The 19,688-nt window shown below is 45.3% G+C and overlaps 1 protein-coding gene and 1 long non-coding RNA gene across 2 annotated transcripts in view; one reads left to right on the forward strand and one right to left on the reverse strand.

The window, feature by feature from the left end:
- The window catches only part of DNAH12 (dynein axonemal heavy chain 12), a 162,828-nt gene that overhangs the window by 60,479 nt on the left and 82,661 nt on the right, over window positions 1–19,688 (reverse strand). The window contains exons 41-48 of the mRNA XM_090022245.1: window positions 19,336–19,635; window positions 17,834–18,012; window positions 13,212–13,404; window positions 12,953–13,114; window positions 9,711–9,905; window positions 8,296–8,429; window positions 7,557–7,719; window positions 6,430–6,510 (exon numbers count right to left, since the gene is read on the reverse strand). Of these exons, the coding sequence (XP_089878371.1) occupies window positions 6,430–6,510; window positions 7,557–7,719; window positions 8,296–8,429; window positions 9,711–9,905; window positions 12,953–13,114; window positions 13,212–13,404; window positions 17,834–18,012; window positions 19,336–19,635 (1,407 nt within the window). The remainder of the gene's footprint in view (window positions 1–6,429; window positions 6,511–7,556; window positions 7,720–8,295; window positions 8,430–9,710; window positions 9,906–12,952; window positions 13,115–13,211; window positions 13,405–17,833; window positions 18,013–19,335; window positions 19,636–19,688) is intronic.
- LOC149855799 (uncharacterized) overlaps window positions 4,828–19,688 on the forward strand; it is a 28,743-nt gene continuing 13,882 nt past the window's right edge. Inside the window, exons 1-2 of the long non-coding RNA XR_016438503.1 lie at window positions 4,828–5,074; window positions 7,622–7,670. This is a non-coding gene — a long non-coding RNA (uncharacterized LOC149855799). The remainder of the gene's footprint in view (window positions 5,075–7,621; window positions 7,671–19,688) is intronic.

Consider the following 19,688-nt stretch of genomic DNA (forward strand, 5'->3'; position numbering starts at 1 on the left):
GAGCAGAGATCCACACTGGGGGTCTCTTTGCTGCTGCTGCCCTGGTGACACGGAGCTGCATGGGAAGGGCAGCAGTGGCAAAGGAGACCCCAACACAGATCTCTGCTCCCTGCAGAGCCAGGTTGTGTGGCAGGGCAGTGCTGGTTCTTGCTGCATAACCTGGGTCCACAGGGAGCAGAGATCCAGGGCAGTGCGCGGCAGACAATCTACTCCCTGTGTAGCCAAGTCGCACAGCAGGGACCAGAAGGCTTGCTCACTACTCTGCGCTGCTTCCCTACCCTGTGACCTGACACAACAGGGATCAGAGATCTGCGTGGGGGTCTCCTTGCCTGCATGGAGGGCATGGACCCTCCCCCTCCCCTGGATGAGCTCCCTGATGGGGCCCTGCAGTCCCCAGCCTCATGTACCACCTGGCTGGGCAGTAGGGCTGTGCAAAGCTTGCAGCCCATTTGAAACAGGTTCAGAGGCAATTCAGTGGAAACGAAACAAGACAGTGATCTAAAACACCAAAATAAATCACTGTACTCTGAAATGGCTGAATCCAAAACCAACTTGAAATACAGCTGTTTTGCCCAGCCCTACTGTACAGTAAGCATATTATTATGCAGATGATGTATCCATATTAGTCACACTCATGCTGTAAACCACATTTGTGCATTAAAAAAACTAACACTGGATAATCTTTTTTCATAACTCTAGCCTCTTCCCATTTCATAGATTTCATAGATTTCATAGACATTAGGGCTGGAAGGGACCTCGGGAGATCATCGAGTCCAGCCCCCTGCCAAAAGGGCAGCAAGTCAGCTGGGGTCATAGGATCCCAACAAGATAAGCATCCAATTTACTCTTGAAGGTGTTCAATGTAGGTGCTTGAACCACCTCCGCTGGCAGACTGTTCCAGACCTTGGGGGCTCGGACAGTAAAGAAATTCTTCCTTATGTCCAGCCTGAAACAGTCTTGCAGGAGTTTGTGACCGTTTGACCTCGTCATCCCTTGGGGCGCTCTGGTGAACAGATGTTCCCCCAGATCCTGCTGGTCACCCCTGATAAACTTGTAGGTGGCCATCAGATCACCCCTGAGCCTGCACTTTTCCAGGCTAAAGAGTCCCATGGCTCTCAGCCTGTCATCGTAAGATCTGTTTTCCTGACCTCTGATCATGCACGTGGCTCTCCTCTGGACTCTCTCAAGCTTCTCCACATCCTTTTTGAACTGTGGAGCCCAAAACTGGATGCAGTACTCCACCTGCGGCCTCACTAAGGCCGAGTACAAGGGGAGACTGACGTCCCGGGATTTGCTCGAGAAGCATCTATGGATGCACGCCAGCATTTTGGTCGCTTTACTAGCTGCAGCATCGCATTGCAGGCTCATGTTCATCTTGTGGTCAATGATGACCCCCAAGTCTTTTTCTTAGCACTGCCAAGCCTATAAGGGTGCTGCAGGTTTTTCCTCCCAAGGTGGAGAACCTTGCATTTTTCGGTGTTAAACACCATCAGGTTCTCGTCTGCCCATTTGCTGAGCTTGTCCAGGTCAGCCTGGATCACCCGCCTATCTTCTGGCGTGGATGCTTTGCCCCAAAGTTTGGTGTCATCGGCGAACTTGGCCAGTCCACTCCTGACTCCAATGTCCGCATCGTTAATGAAGATGTTGAACAGTATGGGTCCCAGGACAGAGCCTTGAGGGACCCCACTGGTCACAGGGCACCACGATGAGTGACTGCCATCAATCACAACCCTCTGGGTCCGACCACGAAGCCAATTTCCCAGCCAGCGGATCGTGGTGGAGCCAAAGCCACAACCGGCCAGTTTGGCCAAGAGGTGATCATGGGATACCAGATCAAAAGCTTTTTTGAAGTCAAGATATATGACATCAATCTCTTCTCCCTTGTCCAGGTGATAGGTCACCTGGTCATAGAAGGAAATGAGATTGGTCAAACAAGACCTATCCGCAACAAACCCGTGCTGGCTGTCCCTTAGGATGTTAGCCTGGGCCAGTCCCTCAAAGATGGCCTCCTTAATAAACTTTTCTAAGATCTTCCCCAGGATAGAAGTCAGGCTAATGGGCCTGTAGTTAGCTGGATCCACTCTCCTCCCTTTCTTGAAGATCGGCACCACATTGGCCTTCTTCCAGTCTTCGGGCGTCAGTTGTCAGTTGCCCCATCTGGTTTAGCAGGGGTCCAGCAATGCCCTTGCTTTTCCTCCGGCTCCCCACATATCTGAAAAAGGACTTTTTGTTGTCCTTGATGCCTGAAGCTAGTTGGAGTTCAGTTGCAGCCTTGGCTTTCCTGGTTTGCTCCCTGCAGGACCGGACCAGCGCGGAGTAATCCTCCTTGGAGGTGAATCCCATCCTCCATCCTTTGTAGGCTTTCCTTTTTAGCCACAGTAGGTCCGCTAGGTCCCTGGAGAGCCAGGGGGGCTGCTGTGCCTTCTTGCTGCCTTTCTTCCGTGTTGGAATAGATTTAGCTTGTGCACTGAGGATCGCTTCCTTGAGAAGCAATCACTGTTCTTGAACTCCCAACTCCCTGGGGTCATGGTCCCTGAGGGCCTGACTGACTAGCCTCTTGAGCTTGTCAAAGTTGGCTTTTCTGAAGTCAAGGACTTCTGTGATGCTGACTGACTTGCCAGCTTTACGGCGGATGGTGAAGGTGATCAGCTCGTGGTCGCTGTCACCCAACTTCCCATCGATCACTAGGTCGCCAATTAGGTCGTCCCCCGTAGCCAGTACCAGGTCAAGCAGCGCTTTGCCTCTCGTTGGCCCATAGACTTCTTGAGTCAGGTAGAGGTCATCCACGCACGAGAGAAAGCTTTGCGCCCGCTCAGATTTAGCTGAGTGATCTTCCCACGAGATGTCCGGGTAATTGAAGTCACCCATGACAACCAAGATCCTGGAGCAAGCGGCCTCAGTCAGTTCCTGGGCGAACTCCTGGTCAAGCTCGGGACTTTGAGTGGGAGGTCTGTAGTAGACTCCCACTGTTGTGTCCCCTGTGCCGAATTCCCCACAAATTTTTACCCAGAGGGTCTCTAGCTGTCCATGCCGGTCGCCAACATCAGCTTGCAGGGACATGTAGCTTTCCTTCACATAGAGACCTACACACCCGCCCCTTTTTTCAACACGATCCCTCCTGTACAGGGTATAGCCCTCTATCCCCGTGGTCCAATCATGGGTGGAGTCCCACCAGGTCTCCGTTATCCCAATGACATCATATTTCTTTGCACTGAGCAGGAGGACGAGCTCGTCCTGCTTGTTGCCCAGGCTCCTGGCATTAGTGTACAGGCAGGCAAGTGTGCCCTTGGGGGCTCTTGCCTTGCCCACAGATTGTGCCAGGGCTGGGGCAGGGGTGGGCTCCCTTAAGTGCCCCTTTAAGTGCCTTGGTCCGCTGGCTTTGCAAGGCCCGTTCAGCAGGCCAGCAGGGGCAGTAGTCCCCCCCATCCCCCAGCGGGCTTAGTTTAAAGCCCGGTGGAGCAGGTCAGCCAACCTGGCTGAGAAGAGCCTCCTCCCCAGGGGAGAGAGGTGGAGGCCATCTCTTCCCAGCAGCTCGCTGCCTCTCTCTCCAAAGAGCGGGCTGTGGTCATGGAAGCCAAAGCCTTCCCGATAACACCAGCCCCGCAGTCTTTGGTTCATCGCATGGATCCTCCTCTCCCTCCTCTGCCCATAGCCCGAGACTGGGAGGATCGAGGAAAACACCACCTGAGCTCCCAGACCCCTAAGCCCCGCTCCCAACTCCCTGTAGTGCCTCATGACCTGGCTGGGGGTGCTCCGAGCCGTGTCATTGGTGCCCACATGAATCAGGAGCATGGGGTAGTGGTCTGTGGGCCGGAGGAGCTGCGGGATCCTCTCCGCAATGTCTCGGATGTGGGCCCCCGGGAAGCAGCAGACTTCCCGGGCTAAGGGGTCGGGGCGGCAGATTGCCCCCTCAGTGCCCCGCAGGATGGAGTCTCCCACAACAAACACCTTACGCTTTGTCTTGAGGAGAGCGGGGCCAGTAGCTGCGGTCGAGCCTGGGTTGCCTGCGGGAGCTGGCAACTGCGTGGGCTCTGCTGGGGCTGCAAGAGGTGCGAACCTGTTGCTAAGCTCCGGCGGGGCAGGGGCCTTGGTGCGGTGGGCCTTGGGGCCCTTGACCACCTTGGTCCATGCTCCTGACTGGGCAGAGTGGGAGGTCCCAGAGTCCTCCTTAGTCACGGAGGGAGATGGAGCTCTCCCCTGCGGCTCCCGGGGGAGAAGGGCCTGGCAGTAGGAGTCTATCTCCTGCTCGCAGTCCCTGATGGCACGCAGTCTCTGGACTCTGGCCTGGAGCTCCTCCAGCTGGCGCACCAGAGACCCCAGTAGGGAGCAGACCCCGCAAGGGGGCCATGCTCCCGGGCCCCAGAGCCTGAAAAAGGGACAGACAGCCGCCGCAGCCAAGAGCCAGGGGCTCCGTCTGCGTGGAGCCCGGAACCATGGGCTCCGTCTGGGCGGCCGTCTCTGAGGTGCCCGATGAGGGGGCCGCAGAGCCCGAGGGGACCCGAGGGGTGCGGCGCGTACCCATCCATGTCATGCCTCTGGTAGGCTGGCTACGGCTGGGGCTGACTACTCTGGGGGGGTCGCAGGCAGGGTCTCGTGCCCTCCCACGCCCTCCCCTGTGCGAACTCCGCGCTAACTCAAGCGCCTGTTTACGCAGCCTGTTCGCGCGGCTCCCTGGGGGGCTGGGCCAAGTAGGGGCCTGGGCGGGGGCTTGACCCGGCCCGGCACCAGGCAGCGGCCTCCTCCCAGCAAGCGAGGAGTTAACCCCTTCCCACCACGAGCCCGCTTACCTCCGGCTGTGCTGGGGGTCGGCAGGGGGCTCGGCGGCTGCTGAGGGGGTGTCTGGGGGGCTTCGGGAGAGTGGGGGGCGCAGCGGGCTTCACCCGCGCGTCTCTCACCGCTCCAGAGCCTACCTGAGTGTGGGTTTTTTTGTTTTGTTTTTTTTATCCCCCTGTTTGGCGGGCCCTTTTAAACTACACGCATGCGCAGTGGGCCTGCCGTTGGGGAACGCTGGCTTCTCAGGGCAGGGGGGCCCTGCGCGGGATTTGGGGGGCCCTGCCCTACAGGAGAGGGACTGGTGAGTACCCCCTCTTTCACTCCTCTCTCCCTGGGGGGCTGGGCCAAGTAGGAGCCTGGGCGGGGGCTTGACCTGGCCTGGCACCAGGCAGCGGCCTCCTCCCAGCAAGCGAGGAGTTAACCCCTTCCCACCACGAGCCCGCTTACCTCCGGCTGTGCTGGGGGTCGGCAGGGGGCTCGGCGGCTGCTGAGGGGGTGTCTGGGGGGCTTCAGGCGAGTGGGGCCACAGCGGGCTTCACCCGTGCGTCTCTCACCGCTCCAGAGCCTACCTGAGTGTGGGGTTTTTTGTTTTTTTTTTGGACAGGCCTCACACAATCAGTATTTTGGATTCATGCAAAACATTAACAAAGTATTTGCAACATGTAAAAGAACTTCTAATCAAAGGAGGTGTCAATCTTACCTTCTGCCCCAGGTTGAATGGATCTTTGTAGGTCAGATTCAGTCTGGGGTATGTGGCAGCAATTATGACAAATCTGACTCCAGCCCAAGGCAGGTGGCAGTGGTGACAACAGCTCCAGGGCCAGCATGGGGGCAGGCAGAGGCAGAATGGCAGCTTCAGCTTCTGCTGTATGCCTGTTCTGTATACACTACAGCATAGTGGCAGCTCTGGCTCCTGCATAGGGCATGTGGTGATGACTCTAGCATGGGCCAGCAGTGGGGTTTGTGGTCAAGGAGGTAGGCTGTGGCAGTAGGCAAAGTGGCTGGAGGGTGATTGAGGCTGTATCAGCCATAATTCACCCTCCTGCCACCAATTACTATGCCCATCCAAGCACATGGGCCCCAGATTCCGTGGCAAGCCACTCCCCTCAATTTCCAGTTGCCTGCCAAGGTAGACAGAGCAACTGTATGGGGTAGATCTGGACCACAGACAATACGTTTGACACTCCTCTCAAATGGGGTTTATTCCTGAAGAATAGTTCTTTATCAGAGTGCCACAGGGTATGGTTCTCAACCTTTTTAGGCTCAAGGCTCTGCCCCAGAAAATGCCAGCTCTTCACTTCCACTTTTGTTTTTTTAATTATGTAAAGATAACAGAGCAACTTTCATGTTGCAAAGAACTCACAGGAAGACCACAACAGGACAGAATGTTTTGACACTCTGGATTCTTATTTGAAATCTTAATAGTTTGTTTTGTGAATCATGTGTCAGTGTTTGCACTATGGGGTACAGCTTTCATAGGAGCTTTCATCAGCAACAGGTTCTATTTGGAGGATATGCATTTTGTCCATATTTACTGAAAGATTTGGAAATCCCCTTTTTTCAACATGATAATTCTTAATTAAAATAATTTTCAGGCCATGACAGAAACAGAAAATCAAGTATTTTATCAATGAAAAAATATCTGTATAGTTCTACCTTCATCATATTTGCATTATCCAGTTTAGCTTGCTCCAGTTTAGGCTTCAAATCAACCAATTCTTGCTTCATTTCTCCAACCTAGACAGACATTTCCTTATAAAATTATCACAGTAGCAAATATTTTAAATAGTGCAAATAAAAGAAAAATGTAACTGTGATCTTAAATCAAACATATTACCCAGATTCAGATCAGAGAAACATCAATATTATAATAATAAAAAGTATGAAATAGCATGTGAAATTATATTCTACTGAAATCAGTAGTAAAACTGTCATGTACTTCAATAAGGACAGGATTTTATCCAGCAAAAGCTTATCTCTTTGTTATATGTTTACCCTATGCTAGGCAGTGTAAAGCTAAGATCTCTAACCTCTATCACAACAAAATAAATACATAACGACTGCAGAAAAATGGAAAGAATCTCTTTATCTTGTTTTTAGTTTCTAAGACATTGTTGTGAATGCAAGAACCACTGAGGAACACTTTGCATGAACGGAAGGTTACTGAATTGGAAGGGAAGATTACTTGGATGATCTGGGTGTGGTCCATAAGGGAATGCACATTTCCTGAATACATGCAGGGAAAAAAAAATCATCGTGCTATTATTTAAGACTGAAGCCTATAAAACCTAGTAATCTTTCCCTGATTGGAAATTGAAATAGAAAATTAGAGACATGTTGATAAACTAAAGACATGGTATTTGGAACAAAATACATGTGAGATATTAAAGAGATTTTTCAAATTAAATTAAGGCTCATGTTTGGATTATTCCCTGGAACAGTCTCACAATAGCACCCCTCGAGCATTCTGTCCAAAATGCAATGTCTTGGATTGTAAAAATATTTCACCTTGTACATTAGAACTCTGTCATTTTGGTACATTTTGTTCAAGCCACAAATTCTGTTGAGATTTTGGCCATATCAGAGTCAAAAATGTTTTTACTGGTTTTCATTAGGCTTAGAACTAAATTCAGAAGGGGGTCTGAGATATAAGAATCTGAATTATGTTCCTCACCCTGAAAAATGTTGTAGTTCTGATTCAAAGATCTGCTTTGTGCTTGTCTTTCTAGCAACTGTTATGTCTCTGATTTGCATTTTGGTGCTAAGGAAGTGCATCTGCTTACCTGCGATTCAGCAAAAGCTAGTTTATCTAGTCCATTTATATATCCTTTTTTTGCTTTCATCACAGTGTCACGTTTCTGAGTCAGAAGTTGTCGGAAGGCAGCAATAAGTTCAAGGTAAGATGTAGGAGTAATATAATTATGTCGTCCTAAGTCTTGCAAGAATCTATGGAATAGAAAGATTATCTTTCTAATTATAGCAAATTGAACTTAAAAGGTAGGATTAAAATTAAAGGTCTGACAACTAATGGGAGGATCAGTTAGTTTAAAGAATGACTGCTCCACTTCTAGTAATGCTTTGTGATGTTGCAGACATGAGGGTCCAGAAAAATGCAAGAAAGGATTTTTTGTGGGTAATATCTTTTATAGGACCATCTGCATGGATGGGATAAACTTAGAGAATCTTTAAAGTACCTTTCCTCACGGCTCTAGGAAAGAAGCCTGGGCAAAATACTATCCCAACCATACAGTTGGTCCAACAAAAGATCTCACCCACAAAAACCTTTATTTTACTTTTAAAGATTTTCTAAACTTGTCAAAATCTTTACAACACAGTTGATCAGTAAAAGAATGTCATTAAGCAATATAGTTCATCAGTCAACTAATACTTTCTTGCCTATAACCTGAATTTCAGGTTTTTGCTTTAGATTATTATTTTTCATTTTACCACGTTCAATAACATAAGTAGTAATCATTTCCGTCTTTTTACATTTATTTACATGAAAAAATATTGATAACTAACTTTGAAGAGAGTGACAAAACAGAAGTATGGAAGTGTTTACAGACGGGTACAACTTCTTGACGTTCATTGTCTGTGAGCTGAAGTGTTTCTAAGAACTTATTAGCCACACGTTCAAGGGCTTCTTCAGGCCAGGGCTAGGGAGAAAATGAGAGAAGACATGAAATTGAATTATTAAAAAAGTCTTTTTTTTGTTTTCTATTTACAATTCCTGATAAGTAATCCCTTTCATAAGTCCATTCCAGTATGTCTCAAGCAATGTTTTGTTGTTAACTGAATAGTAGATCCAATTATAGTTCAAGTGCAGTTGTATAAGGATTGTTTTTTTTACAGAAATTAAAAGCAATTTTCCAGACATTCATTCTTCTTCAGAACCTCTGTGTTTAGCCTCCCTAGTAGAACAGACCACTACTGAACAACACCACAGAGTGAAACCTCTCTAATATGGCCAGTCATTTTCCCTTTGCCTCCAAAGTAGAACAGACTCCTGTAAGCTTGCAGCAGTAGTTGTGAAAATTTTAGATTTTCAATTGACTGATTTTAATATAAAAAGACTCAGGCTAATTATTCACTGCCCTAACTAGTAACAATATTAAGATGTGAGCAAGTATTTTAAAATAACTTCTAGTGCCTTGAGATAGAGACTATCATATTATCTGGTAAGGTTTAAAAAAAACCCCACAATCACCAAAAAAGTAAGCAAAGACCATTAGATAGCACAATTGTTCATGGGAGTAAAAACTGTCATAACCATCATAAAACATCCTGTATTGAAAATATTTTAAAATCTTTTTAACTTGCACAGGACTGCATGTCACCTCTTGCAATTGAGTGAAGATGGCTTATTGAGATATCTTGTGGTTCAGATACAACCCATAAGACCATCATCTGGCCCGCAAGTCCAAAAATTTGGCAGCAGGATAGTGTTTGCATTAATTGCAACTTCCCTGCTCCCAAATTTTTGGACCTGTTAGAGCCCTGCAGGCAGATGACATGACTAGATCATGGTTTACAGTGGGGTTGGTGTGAAGGGTTGGGTCAATGTGTGACAGCATCTGGTGTTTAGGGTCAGGCTGGCATGCAGGCAGATCCAGCAAGTGGGGTTGAGTTGATTAGTAGCCAGATCTGGCACAGAGATTTGCACCACACAAGGTGTCAGGCCAGTGAATGCGGCTGGGCCAGCACACCAGATTGCACCTGTGGACCAACTGCATGTGCCATATCCAGCCTGTGGACTGGCCCTGTACTTCTCATTTGACCCGCAGGACCAGAAGGTTAAAGCACAACTGTCTTAACTATTTTCAAAGAAAGATAGTTCTGCCAACTGGGTAGTAAAGGAAAATTTGGTATGAAAATATAGAGATTATTAGAAAACTGAAGTTATTTGTAAAGAAAGGAACAGAAATATATCTACAAACCTGGAACCAGTCAATAGTACAACAGTTGATGAGGGATGGGAACTGTCTTAAACGATTGCGGAAGGCATCTCCAATTGGGCTGAATGCAACTACTACATGGAGATTTTCTTTGCAGCGGTTCACAAAGAAAGCAAACAAGGACAAAGGACTGAGTTCTTCATGTTTACTGCCAGCTTGAGCTACTACACGAACACCCTGGAAATAGCATTTGAGATGGAGGAAATTTACTACAAAAAATTTAACTAATTATTTCAAAGTGATTTAATGATCCTATTTATGGATTGTTTACAGCAGCAGCCCTCTGATCTAAAATGCAGTACAGGTAAAATAATAAGAAAAAAAAAGACGATAAACTTGGAAGAGCAAAAGCTAAATAATATTGTTGGGTGGCACACTAGTATTTGTCTATGACCTTGACACCCCCATACTCTGCTTTTGACCACATGAGAATTTTAGATTAGGATAAATATTAAACTGACTAATTTGCTCCTGAAAGAGATATTATAAATCATCTTTTGAAAATTACTGTTTGAAATGAACTCAAGGAACAAAGTATCTTATGCTTTTAGAACTAACAAGAATAAAGTGCAATTAAAATCAATCTTCAACCACTCATAAAAAACATTAAGAGTTATAAACAGATGGGACAACTTATTATCCTTATTATGAGAAAAGCCACTGTCATTAAAGTGGATGTTTTTCCTTATCACATCTACATTAAGTGATCTACCAGTCTCCTAACTAAAAATTCATAAAAAACGAACCACTTACTAAAAACATTTTTTGGAGACAACATTCAAAAACCTTTAATTAAAAAGATATGCTGCCTTTACCTATAGGTAAATGAGAATTTAAACTTCCAGGCATCAAAACATGTCACATTAAGACATACAGAAAAACCCCTCCTAAGACAAAAAACCCACCCCCCTGAGATTTTGACTAAAAGAAAAAACATGTCCCCGTTACCATCTACTACCATGCTGTCAAAACAAAAATTACCTTCCGTTATGTAGCAAGGCACAAGAAGCACTTTGAAAAGACTATCCAAATCCCCATAATTCAAATTACTTTTCCACAAAATCATGGCTATTTGTTATAATCTAGCAATTAAAATAAATTTATAAAAAACCCAGTGAAGTTAAAGGTTCAATGTTAAATTATTTTGATGCAACATATTTTCATGAATAATGAATTTACTCTAGTTGACATATTACAGAACAATTACTACATTTAACTGTTACATCACTATTTTAAATTAAAGAATATGTTCAAAGGAACCATAAAATTTAAAGACAGACCTATAATTCAACCAATATATTTTACTAAATACTTGGCTAACTCAAAATACAACTCCATAAACACTGAATCAATTAAATTTATAACCTAACTTCTTACCAAAATATATGGAGTGCTGAACTCAGCATACTGATTAACACACCACATTGGGGAGAAAAACACAAACATATCAAACAACATAGCTAATTAGTCAAAATATCTGAGTAGGTACTGAAAAACAATTTGAATGAGTGAAACAAAACACAGTGGATGGTGTGCTTAACATGGACATTTGAAAAGATTAAAACCTAAATTTTCAATATATTGCTTATTATTTTTAGGTGGCCAACTTAAGACTTTTAAGGCTGATGTTCAAAAATGCTGAATGACAGAAATTAGTGAGTACTGTTTGAAAATGTAAACCTAATCCTGTTTTATGAAGATGTGACTAAATAAATACATTTATGAATCATTTCTGCCCTCTGATAAACCAAAGGAGGAACTTCGTTGTGAGCTGCAAGTGTAATGGAGAGCAGAATTTTGCTCTTAACACAGCATCCAACAAAAAGACAGAAGTGGACTGCATTGTCCAGGGAACTTACTGGGCTTCCAGCAAGTGAAACACAGGCAATTCATCTCCTGTGCAGCATAATTAAGTCTTTAGAACATTTGCAGTTATTTAGTGTTGGCCAGATGCACAGATTAAATATGTGATGTGTTACGGTGGGCAAAAGCACAAGGGCAAAATCAGAAGCAGGTAGATATCAGCCACTCCATTTTACAAATATATTAACTAAGGACGTGTATACAAGTAAAGTCAGCCTATTGGGAAGGCACACTAACTCATGTTACTTTATACAAAGTGCTGTGAGTTAGAGTGCCACTGAATCCAACCAGCATTTGCCAGTTGGGTAGTGGGGTCATGGAGTCTGCCTGGACCAGCCCTGGCCAGAAAGCAGGGGTGTACCAGCAGCCTCCTAGGAGGCTGCCAGACCACCTGTCTCCCCAGCCCTGCCTCCCCCTGCCAGCTGGCAACTGTCAGCAGCAGCTGGGGGAGAAGGGATGGAGGCCCCCCTCACATATTCCCCTCCTGCTGGGATCTTGGGGGGAGCCAAGCCAATCCTGTGCAGCAAGGGGGCTCCCTTCTCCATCCTCCCCCACCCCATGCGAGCATCTTAACAGCAGCAGAGTCTGCCATGCCCAGAGCTGTGGGGAAGGGGGAACAGAGTCCGCTACCATGCAGACCTGGCCAGGCTCCCCACAAAACCCCAGCAGGGGTAGCCAGGTTGGGCCAGTGAGGTGGGGGGGTCCTGTCCCCCTTTCTCAGCTCCCTGTGAGACAGCCTCTGACACCACCAAGATGCTCACATGGGGGTGGAAAGGGAGCCCCCCCACAGCCTTGAGGGCCCAGCAGAGCTGCCACCAGGACCCCAGTAGGGGTAGCTTGGGGGGCGCACGTGCAGCTGGGGGGGCTCCCTTTCCCCACCCCCTGTCTCCCTTGCATAGTAAGGAGACTCTTGTCTTCTCTGTGGCAGCCCTACAGACCTGCATGGGATGTGGGCAGAATTGCCTGAAATTAACACTCGCAGGGAACCTGTACAGAGATTTTATCAGATGCGGGTTAAATTGTCACACACTTGGCCATTTTAAAGTGCTCTGCAGCCATGAACATATAGCGCTTTCAGGGGCCTCATCATGTGAAAAATGTAACTTCTGTAAACACCCTTAAGGACTGTAACAAGGTCCAGTAGGAATCATTAAATGAGAAGCACTTATCCAAAGCCACTCTCTTTATTAAATTTGTACTATGCTAAATTCTTCATGATAGATCAAAGCAAAAAACCCTCAGTTTAAAACCCATTTTGTTTTAAAATTGTGTGGCAGTGGTTAGTTGATGTATAGTCCCCTTTTTAAAGCTTACTAAGGAAGACTGCATTTCAGAAATATATAATCAATTCATAAGAATACCTCCATAATCTCTTGTTTTTCATCTGGTGCAAAAAGGTTGGGTACTTCCCCAGTATTGAGCACACTATCAATATCTTCCAAAAAAGCTTCTTCTTTAATCTGCGTGTCTGTGATTATAAAAACAGTTTTCAAGCCCTTCACGCCTGCATTCTTCAACAGGTTCTACAAGACAAAATCAGGTCATGCAAAACATTGTAGTATCTAGAATACTCCTCTGGAAAATTCAGAAACACATACACGCATATGTGGTAATACTTACCTTCAGATCATCCCTCCACTCATTCATACCATAACTCTTAGAGATCTCTGGCTGAAAAACACACATTTTTGCCATGAATGTAGCCAGACGAGTCAAGGACTGACGTCCACTTCCTCCCATTCCAACAAGTAAGGCATTTCCACCTGACTGCTTCAAAATACGGCTTATACGAGACAAATGTTCCAACACATACCTAATGTTGAAATATATTAAACATGATGATGACAAAGAAAATTTATGTATGTATGTATGAGATTTTTCTAAATCAATACATTTAAGTTCTGTCAGTAAGTTAGGAAATTTGTAAAGAAAAATGTGTCTTCCCAACATAAACACAAACACATGACCAGCAACAAACTGATCATTCAAATCTGTTAAAACTATAACCACTGTACACATATCACCCTCTAGAGACTGGGGAAAGGAAAGAGAACAGGTCTGCATTAAGAGGAACATCAATCAAAAAGAAGGAAATAACAGAAGAGAACTTCCCAGTTCTAATGCATGGTAGTTTCATTACTCATATATTTTTGGAAATGTTAAAACAATATGAATCTATTAGGGAAGTATTCTTCTGAGATCACTTTTTTCTATTATCATCTCAAAGACAATAAATTTTGACTTGTCCTACCTGGACAAAAAAATACATCAGAAGCTATGTCAGGATTTTTGTATGTGCATTACATTTCCAGATCAATGAATTAGGCTACATAGCCAAAATCTTATAGACAAGCTACAGCAGCAAAAATGGGCCATAGTTGTGCTGCACCTTAGACTCAGGGTAAAATGAAAGCCTGGAGACTGCAAGCAAGGATAGAAGGTCTATCCAAGCTTAATGGTCCACTGGGATAGAGTTGTTAAGACATACCAGAGTGAAGTGGCTAGCATCATGTCTAGTTACCTTTGATTTCATGATCAAATACCCATTTATAGCTAAATCAACTGTATATGAGCCCAGAGGAGGGCTAGAACTCATGCTTCCAGAACTGTAGAAAGACACCTGAAGTGCTCTATTACTGTTAGAAATATTATTAGAACTGCACAGTTTGCATCTCGTACCTGATAAGAAGAAACACTGCCAAGGACATTTCTCTCCCTTGGCCATTGCTAGCTTTTCTAATGCTAAATTACTCTCTACTCCCACACTCCCCCTGACTTTCACATGCAGATTACAGAAGCTGGAATTCAACTGACTGTGTCCTTGAAAGGGGGGGGGGATTTCAACTCTTGGTGACCTAGAGAGCTTTCTGAGCATGCGTAATTAGCTGATGCATCCGCCCCGCATACTTAAGTAGTTAATTATAATATACATGCGACGGATAAAGTGACGTGATCACATATATGTTTGTATGAACCAGAAATGAGCTGTAAGAGTTCCTGTTTCTGCACACGTGCCCAGGAGGGAGAGCATATAGTGCCTGCTGCAGATTTCCTCAGGGGGCGGAGTAATCTGAGATTTTCTGTCTCTGCTCTGACCCTATTTGCAAATACACCTTTTGTGCTGCTAATAGTGTGTGCCTGAGAATTATTTGCGAGCCTCCAAAAGAAACGAACCGCAATATTTTGCATCATTACCATGCCCCTGGCTGCAAAATAAGTGGTATGACTCCCCATGAATTGAAGAGGCAGCAATGCACCAGTACAGCAGTACTGGAATTGGTGCAGAAGTTTACAGAATGCTTACACAAGAAGCAACTCAGTAAAGGGCCCTAATGATAAAAACATTGCGTCAGTCATCAAATAGCTAAAGGAATAAGCTTCATAAGCTTCCCAATCAAATCACTTCAATTGCCCAAGTATCTGCAAAGAGATAAGACAGATTGGTCTAAACATGTGAAAGGGAAGAGAAAGGCAAGGTATACTTTCTAAAATATAATACGGTCACATTATCTAGCACCCCAAACTACCATATTTTCTCAAATATAAGATGACTCCCCAATAATTAGATTCTATATATGGAAAATATATAAATTTGATACATTTTTCCAGGTATAGAATTTAATTATGGGAGGTTTGTCTTGAATTTATTTGCCCCCTTCCCACTGCTACAGCAAAGAAAAGAAACCTGGGAGGATAGTTAGCTCCTTTGCCCTCTGCTCCCCAGAGCTTCTTTCCCCTGCAGGCTCTTCCCCTCTTCCTCACTGTCAGACTCTGCTGTGGCACATGTGCTCTTTCTCCATGGCGGGGGGGGGGGGTGTTGCATCATGGTTGTGAAGGCGGTGTTCTTATTGTGGACAGGATCTTTTGATAGTCGGGCTTACAGAGATCACGCTCGCTTTAAAGGTCAGGCTTAATTTTATTAATAAGGGTTAAACAAAACAAAATCAACTATGCTGGGTGCACCAGTGAGCACCCACTCACACTGGTGTTGTATCTCTGGGAAGGGTTGCCGGGATCAGGCGGGTCTGGCGTCCTCCCCTCCGGCTGGCCAGGCCGAAGGTCACTCCGAGTCGATTCAGTCCGTACGTTCCGTCGGACGCGCAAAGACCCCAAAGTTCACAGCGCGATGTTTTTTATACTCTCTGTGATGCAGGGCGGTCTAATTACATGTGGCGCTTTCTCATTGGCCCGAAGCGGCGACTGTCACATTATTGACAGGCCCTGGACTTCCCCTTGAGAGACCCCGTGCGGAAAATTCCAGCTGCATGGTGCTTCCACGCTGCAGCCCCAGAGTCTCCCATCCACCCAGCACTTGTTACATAAACACTAAACACATGCGAACATGGCCACCTATAGCACTTAGCAAGTGCAAAATAATTACAACACTTACCAGTGCTTCTGTACACCGCACTGGTCTACCCTTCTTCCGAGCATGTTGCCCACAGGATCCAGAGGGCTATGTGAATTTTCTTCTGGGCTCCAGACGGGAAAAGTCACTCAGAAGACCTTGTACAAGGACAAGAGGGCCAGGGGCAGGGGCATGCCAGACATTTTCCTGTTCTTGTAGGCCAAGTATATGAGCCTGATCTGCAAGCTGGTGATGGATGCAGAATCCAAAAATCACTTGCCTCGTGAGATACTTCGCAGGGTACATCCTGAGACACTGGGGAGTATTCACCCTGCCCAACCATAAACCGTGGATCTTGGGTACACCGTGGCTCTACGAGACCCTGAACCAGTGCCACAACATGTACGGCAGGGGAGGGCAAGTGTTTTGGGTGGGGGGCCTCTTACTGAGTTTTGGCAAGGCATTGAGGGCCACATGACAGCCAGCCAGGGGCAGATAAATATTAACTTTCTAAATTTTTGAGGGGCCCCACGGGCCAGATAGAATGGCCTGGTGGGCCATAATCGGCCCGCGGTTCACATTTTGCCCACCCCTGGTGTATGGCCTGCAGAACACAGGCCCAGAGACCATGAGGAACCACAGGAAGATCCAGAAGATGGTGAGACTAAAGGATACTATCTATCCCGTGGACCTTCTCCTGGGCGATGTGCGCCAGGCTGTGTGGGAGAGCATCCACCACAAGGATCTGCACAAAGATCACAAGGACCTGAACTGGTTCATAGCTCACTGAGCTCTACCAGTGAGGGCCCGAAGACAGAGAGGGGCAGTTGGGGAGACCCAGCTGCCAGGGGCCCAACTGCCATGGGGCCACTGAGACAACTGACCACCTCCTCTGGCTCTGCACCTGCACCTGCATCAAGGAAGTATGGAAAAGGGTGAAGCAGCTCTGCAAAGTGTTGACTTATGTCAGCTGGCTAACCAGAGAAGCAGCAGTATGGGCACCTCACCAAACACTAGAGGAGCCTGTCACCCTGTTTTGACCAGTTTGCGTCCCATGCCAGGAGCTCCCTGTGGAAGGCCAGGAATCTGTTGTTGTACAGGCAAATGGACACAGAGGTAGTAGGCTGCATGAAATTGGCTCTCAGTGAACTCCAGATCTATTACCAGAAATTGGTAGTGGAGGATGGAGGGGGCATGGCCAAAGTCACCTGGCACAGAGACATGTAGCACAGGATCATCCAATGTCCCCCAAGCGGAGAGAAGGGCAGTGGCAGCAAAGAAGAGGAAGGGACAAGTGGACCAGAGGATAGTGACAGTGACAGCAGCAGTGGGTCCTCCAGTGGGAGCTGGAGCAACAACAATGGAGAGGATACTTGAACTGAGTATGCGACCCCACAAGCGGGGTGGGGATGGAAAGGAAGTGTTGCATGGTCTGAGGGACCAGGTTTTGCTTATTTGTTTTGTGTGTGTTGCATGCAATGCAGATATCGTAACAGGTTCGGGTGGCCAGAGGGCCTTTATACAGGTGTGCGGGTGCAGTTTTGTAATGGGTGAAGGTTTTTTTCTTTTTGTGGTGTGATACTATATAATCTTATGTATCTTAGATAGATAGATAGATAGATAGATTTTTACAAAAGAAATCACCATAACTTGAAAAAGGGGGGACTGCACTCAGTGAGCACTGCCACACATCTTACTCAGATGGGTATACTCAGCATGTTTGCCCAATATAGACAATATATTTTATGGTCATTCTCAGTGTTGGCTGCATTTAATCAACATCATAATTAGTTTTCATTACTAATCACATACTGCTTTTAGCAGCAGTTTGAAGATAGACAAAGTACTTGAAGCACTTTTCTTATATACAATAATACAATACAAAATAACACACCTGAAAATTACAAGGTTCATCCTTGTCTTGTGGGTTTGATTATATTCATCTAAACACTGCTCCACAACATCACTGAACTGTTGAATACTTGGAATTTCAATATAAAGTCTTTCATCTCCTTCAAGGTCAGGGGTCATATAGTCACCAAATACTAAACTCCTAGTATCTTCCTCAGTCACCTATAGTATAAATTTCAATAAATTACAAAGTGAAGTTTAATGATCAGTTTCTTAAGTCAGAACTTTCCAAAACAAGTTAGGTAATAGATAAATGTACACATAGGTGACTGGTGCCTCTTCAGTCAGCAACTGGGGGTGGGGTGGGGCCATGGCAGCTGACCCCACTGATGGGGGTGGTCCCTCACAGCTGACCGCACTCACCAAAAAATGCTTTTGCTGGCAGCTCTGCTCCCTGGCTGGCGCTTGCAGCATGGGTACTGGCACTCCCACCTGCCCCCCTGCCTGCCAGCTAAACAGGGAGCATAGCCTGACAGGGGTGCACTGGCACGTTGCCACTGAATGTACATGAAAATGAACAGAAGCTCTGAAATGCATTACATTAGGGAATAGCCAAAATCACTTCACAATATTATCTATTCCTAGTTTCTATTGCTCCTCTACTATGGGTGCATCTACATGAGACACTGTGTGGTAGCCTATTAACAGTGCCCAGTAGTGCGCAGGGCAAAACCCATGCTAATACGCTACTGCACAGTAGTATTAAGCTACTACGCAGTTAACATCAGTAAAAACTCATGCATCAGCACTATTGCACAGTAGCACCAGTTACTGCTCATTGATTTAGTACTTGGTTATGAAAGTACCAACTTAATACACAGTAACTACAGTACATTACTTAACACGTAAATGCACCCAGTATGTAGTAAACATATTTATTAATTCTTGTAACACAATTAACTCAAATTGATTCATATTCTCATCCACCAAAATAACCAAGACCTCAAGGGCATCATAAATTAACACCAGCATGGATGTAGTATCCTTCCTCCTTTTAGGAAATCTGAACTAGAGCCATAAGGTTAATTTATGTGTAGGAGAAGAACTAACTGGTTAAAGACAAAAAGGGAGGGAACTTACATAATGAAAAACATCCAAACAAGTTAGAATGCAATAACAATTACAGAAAACAAGTTATTATACAATAAGCAATTTACAGGCCAAATCCAAAGAGGGAAGGTTTCTTTATCTATTAAACCAAATTTTGACAGTCCATTAAGAATCTTTGTCATCAAATTTCCTCCTGTAGATACTACACTCACAACTGAAACATTTCATTTGGAAAATATTCAAATGAAACAGTTAAACCCTTTCAAACATTTTCTTCTCAATTTCAGGACAAAATAAATAGCAAGTTTTATATACATTCACAAATGTTTCTGTTGACAGGAAATTGCATTTTTTGGCCAATAATTTGCCTGGCCCTAAATTATGATACAGAAAATAAGGAAAAAGGAATGTTACAATGCCAAAAGCAATACTTACAGCTGCACTCCCTTGTTTAAGATGTGCAAAAACTTGGTCAAATCCTTCTTTGAAATGTTCTTTCACTATATCTTTCACCAACCTGAACAACCAGGCACTATCAGCATCATCTACAAGGCGGTCATAAAATACTCGAAATACTTCATGAACAAAGAGACGAATCATTGTTTGCTTTTTTTCAACTGATTCTTTCTTAATGAGCAAGCAGCCTTGGATAACACGTGAAAAGTCACGCAGGTTGAATGTATAATGGGATTTGGCTGGTGTGGGCAGCAGGTTTTTCATGGCTTTCTTATATACCTTAAATATGAAAAACAATGAACAAAAAAAGAAACATTCTGTGGATCATATTT

The sequence above is a fragment of the Crocodylus siamensis genome, chromosome 11, assembly GCF_052110815.1.
Source record: "Crocodylus siamensis isolate JL-2025a chromosome 11, ASM5211081v1, whole genome shotgun sequence".
Taxonomy (NCBI): Eukaryota; Metazoa; Chordata; order Crocodylia; family Crocodylidae; genus Crocodylus; species Crocodylus siamensis.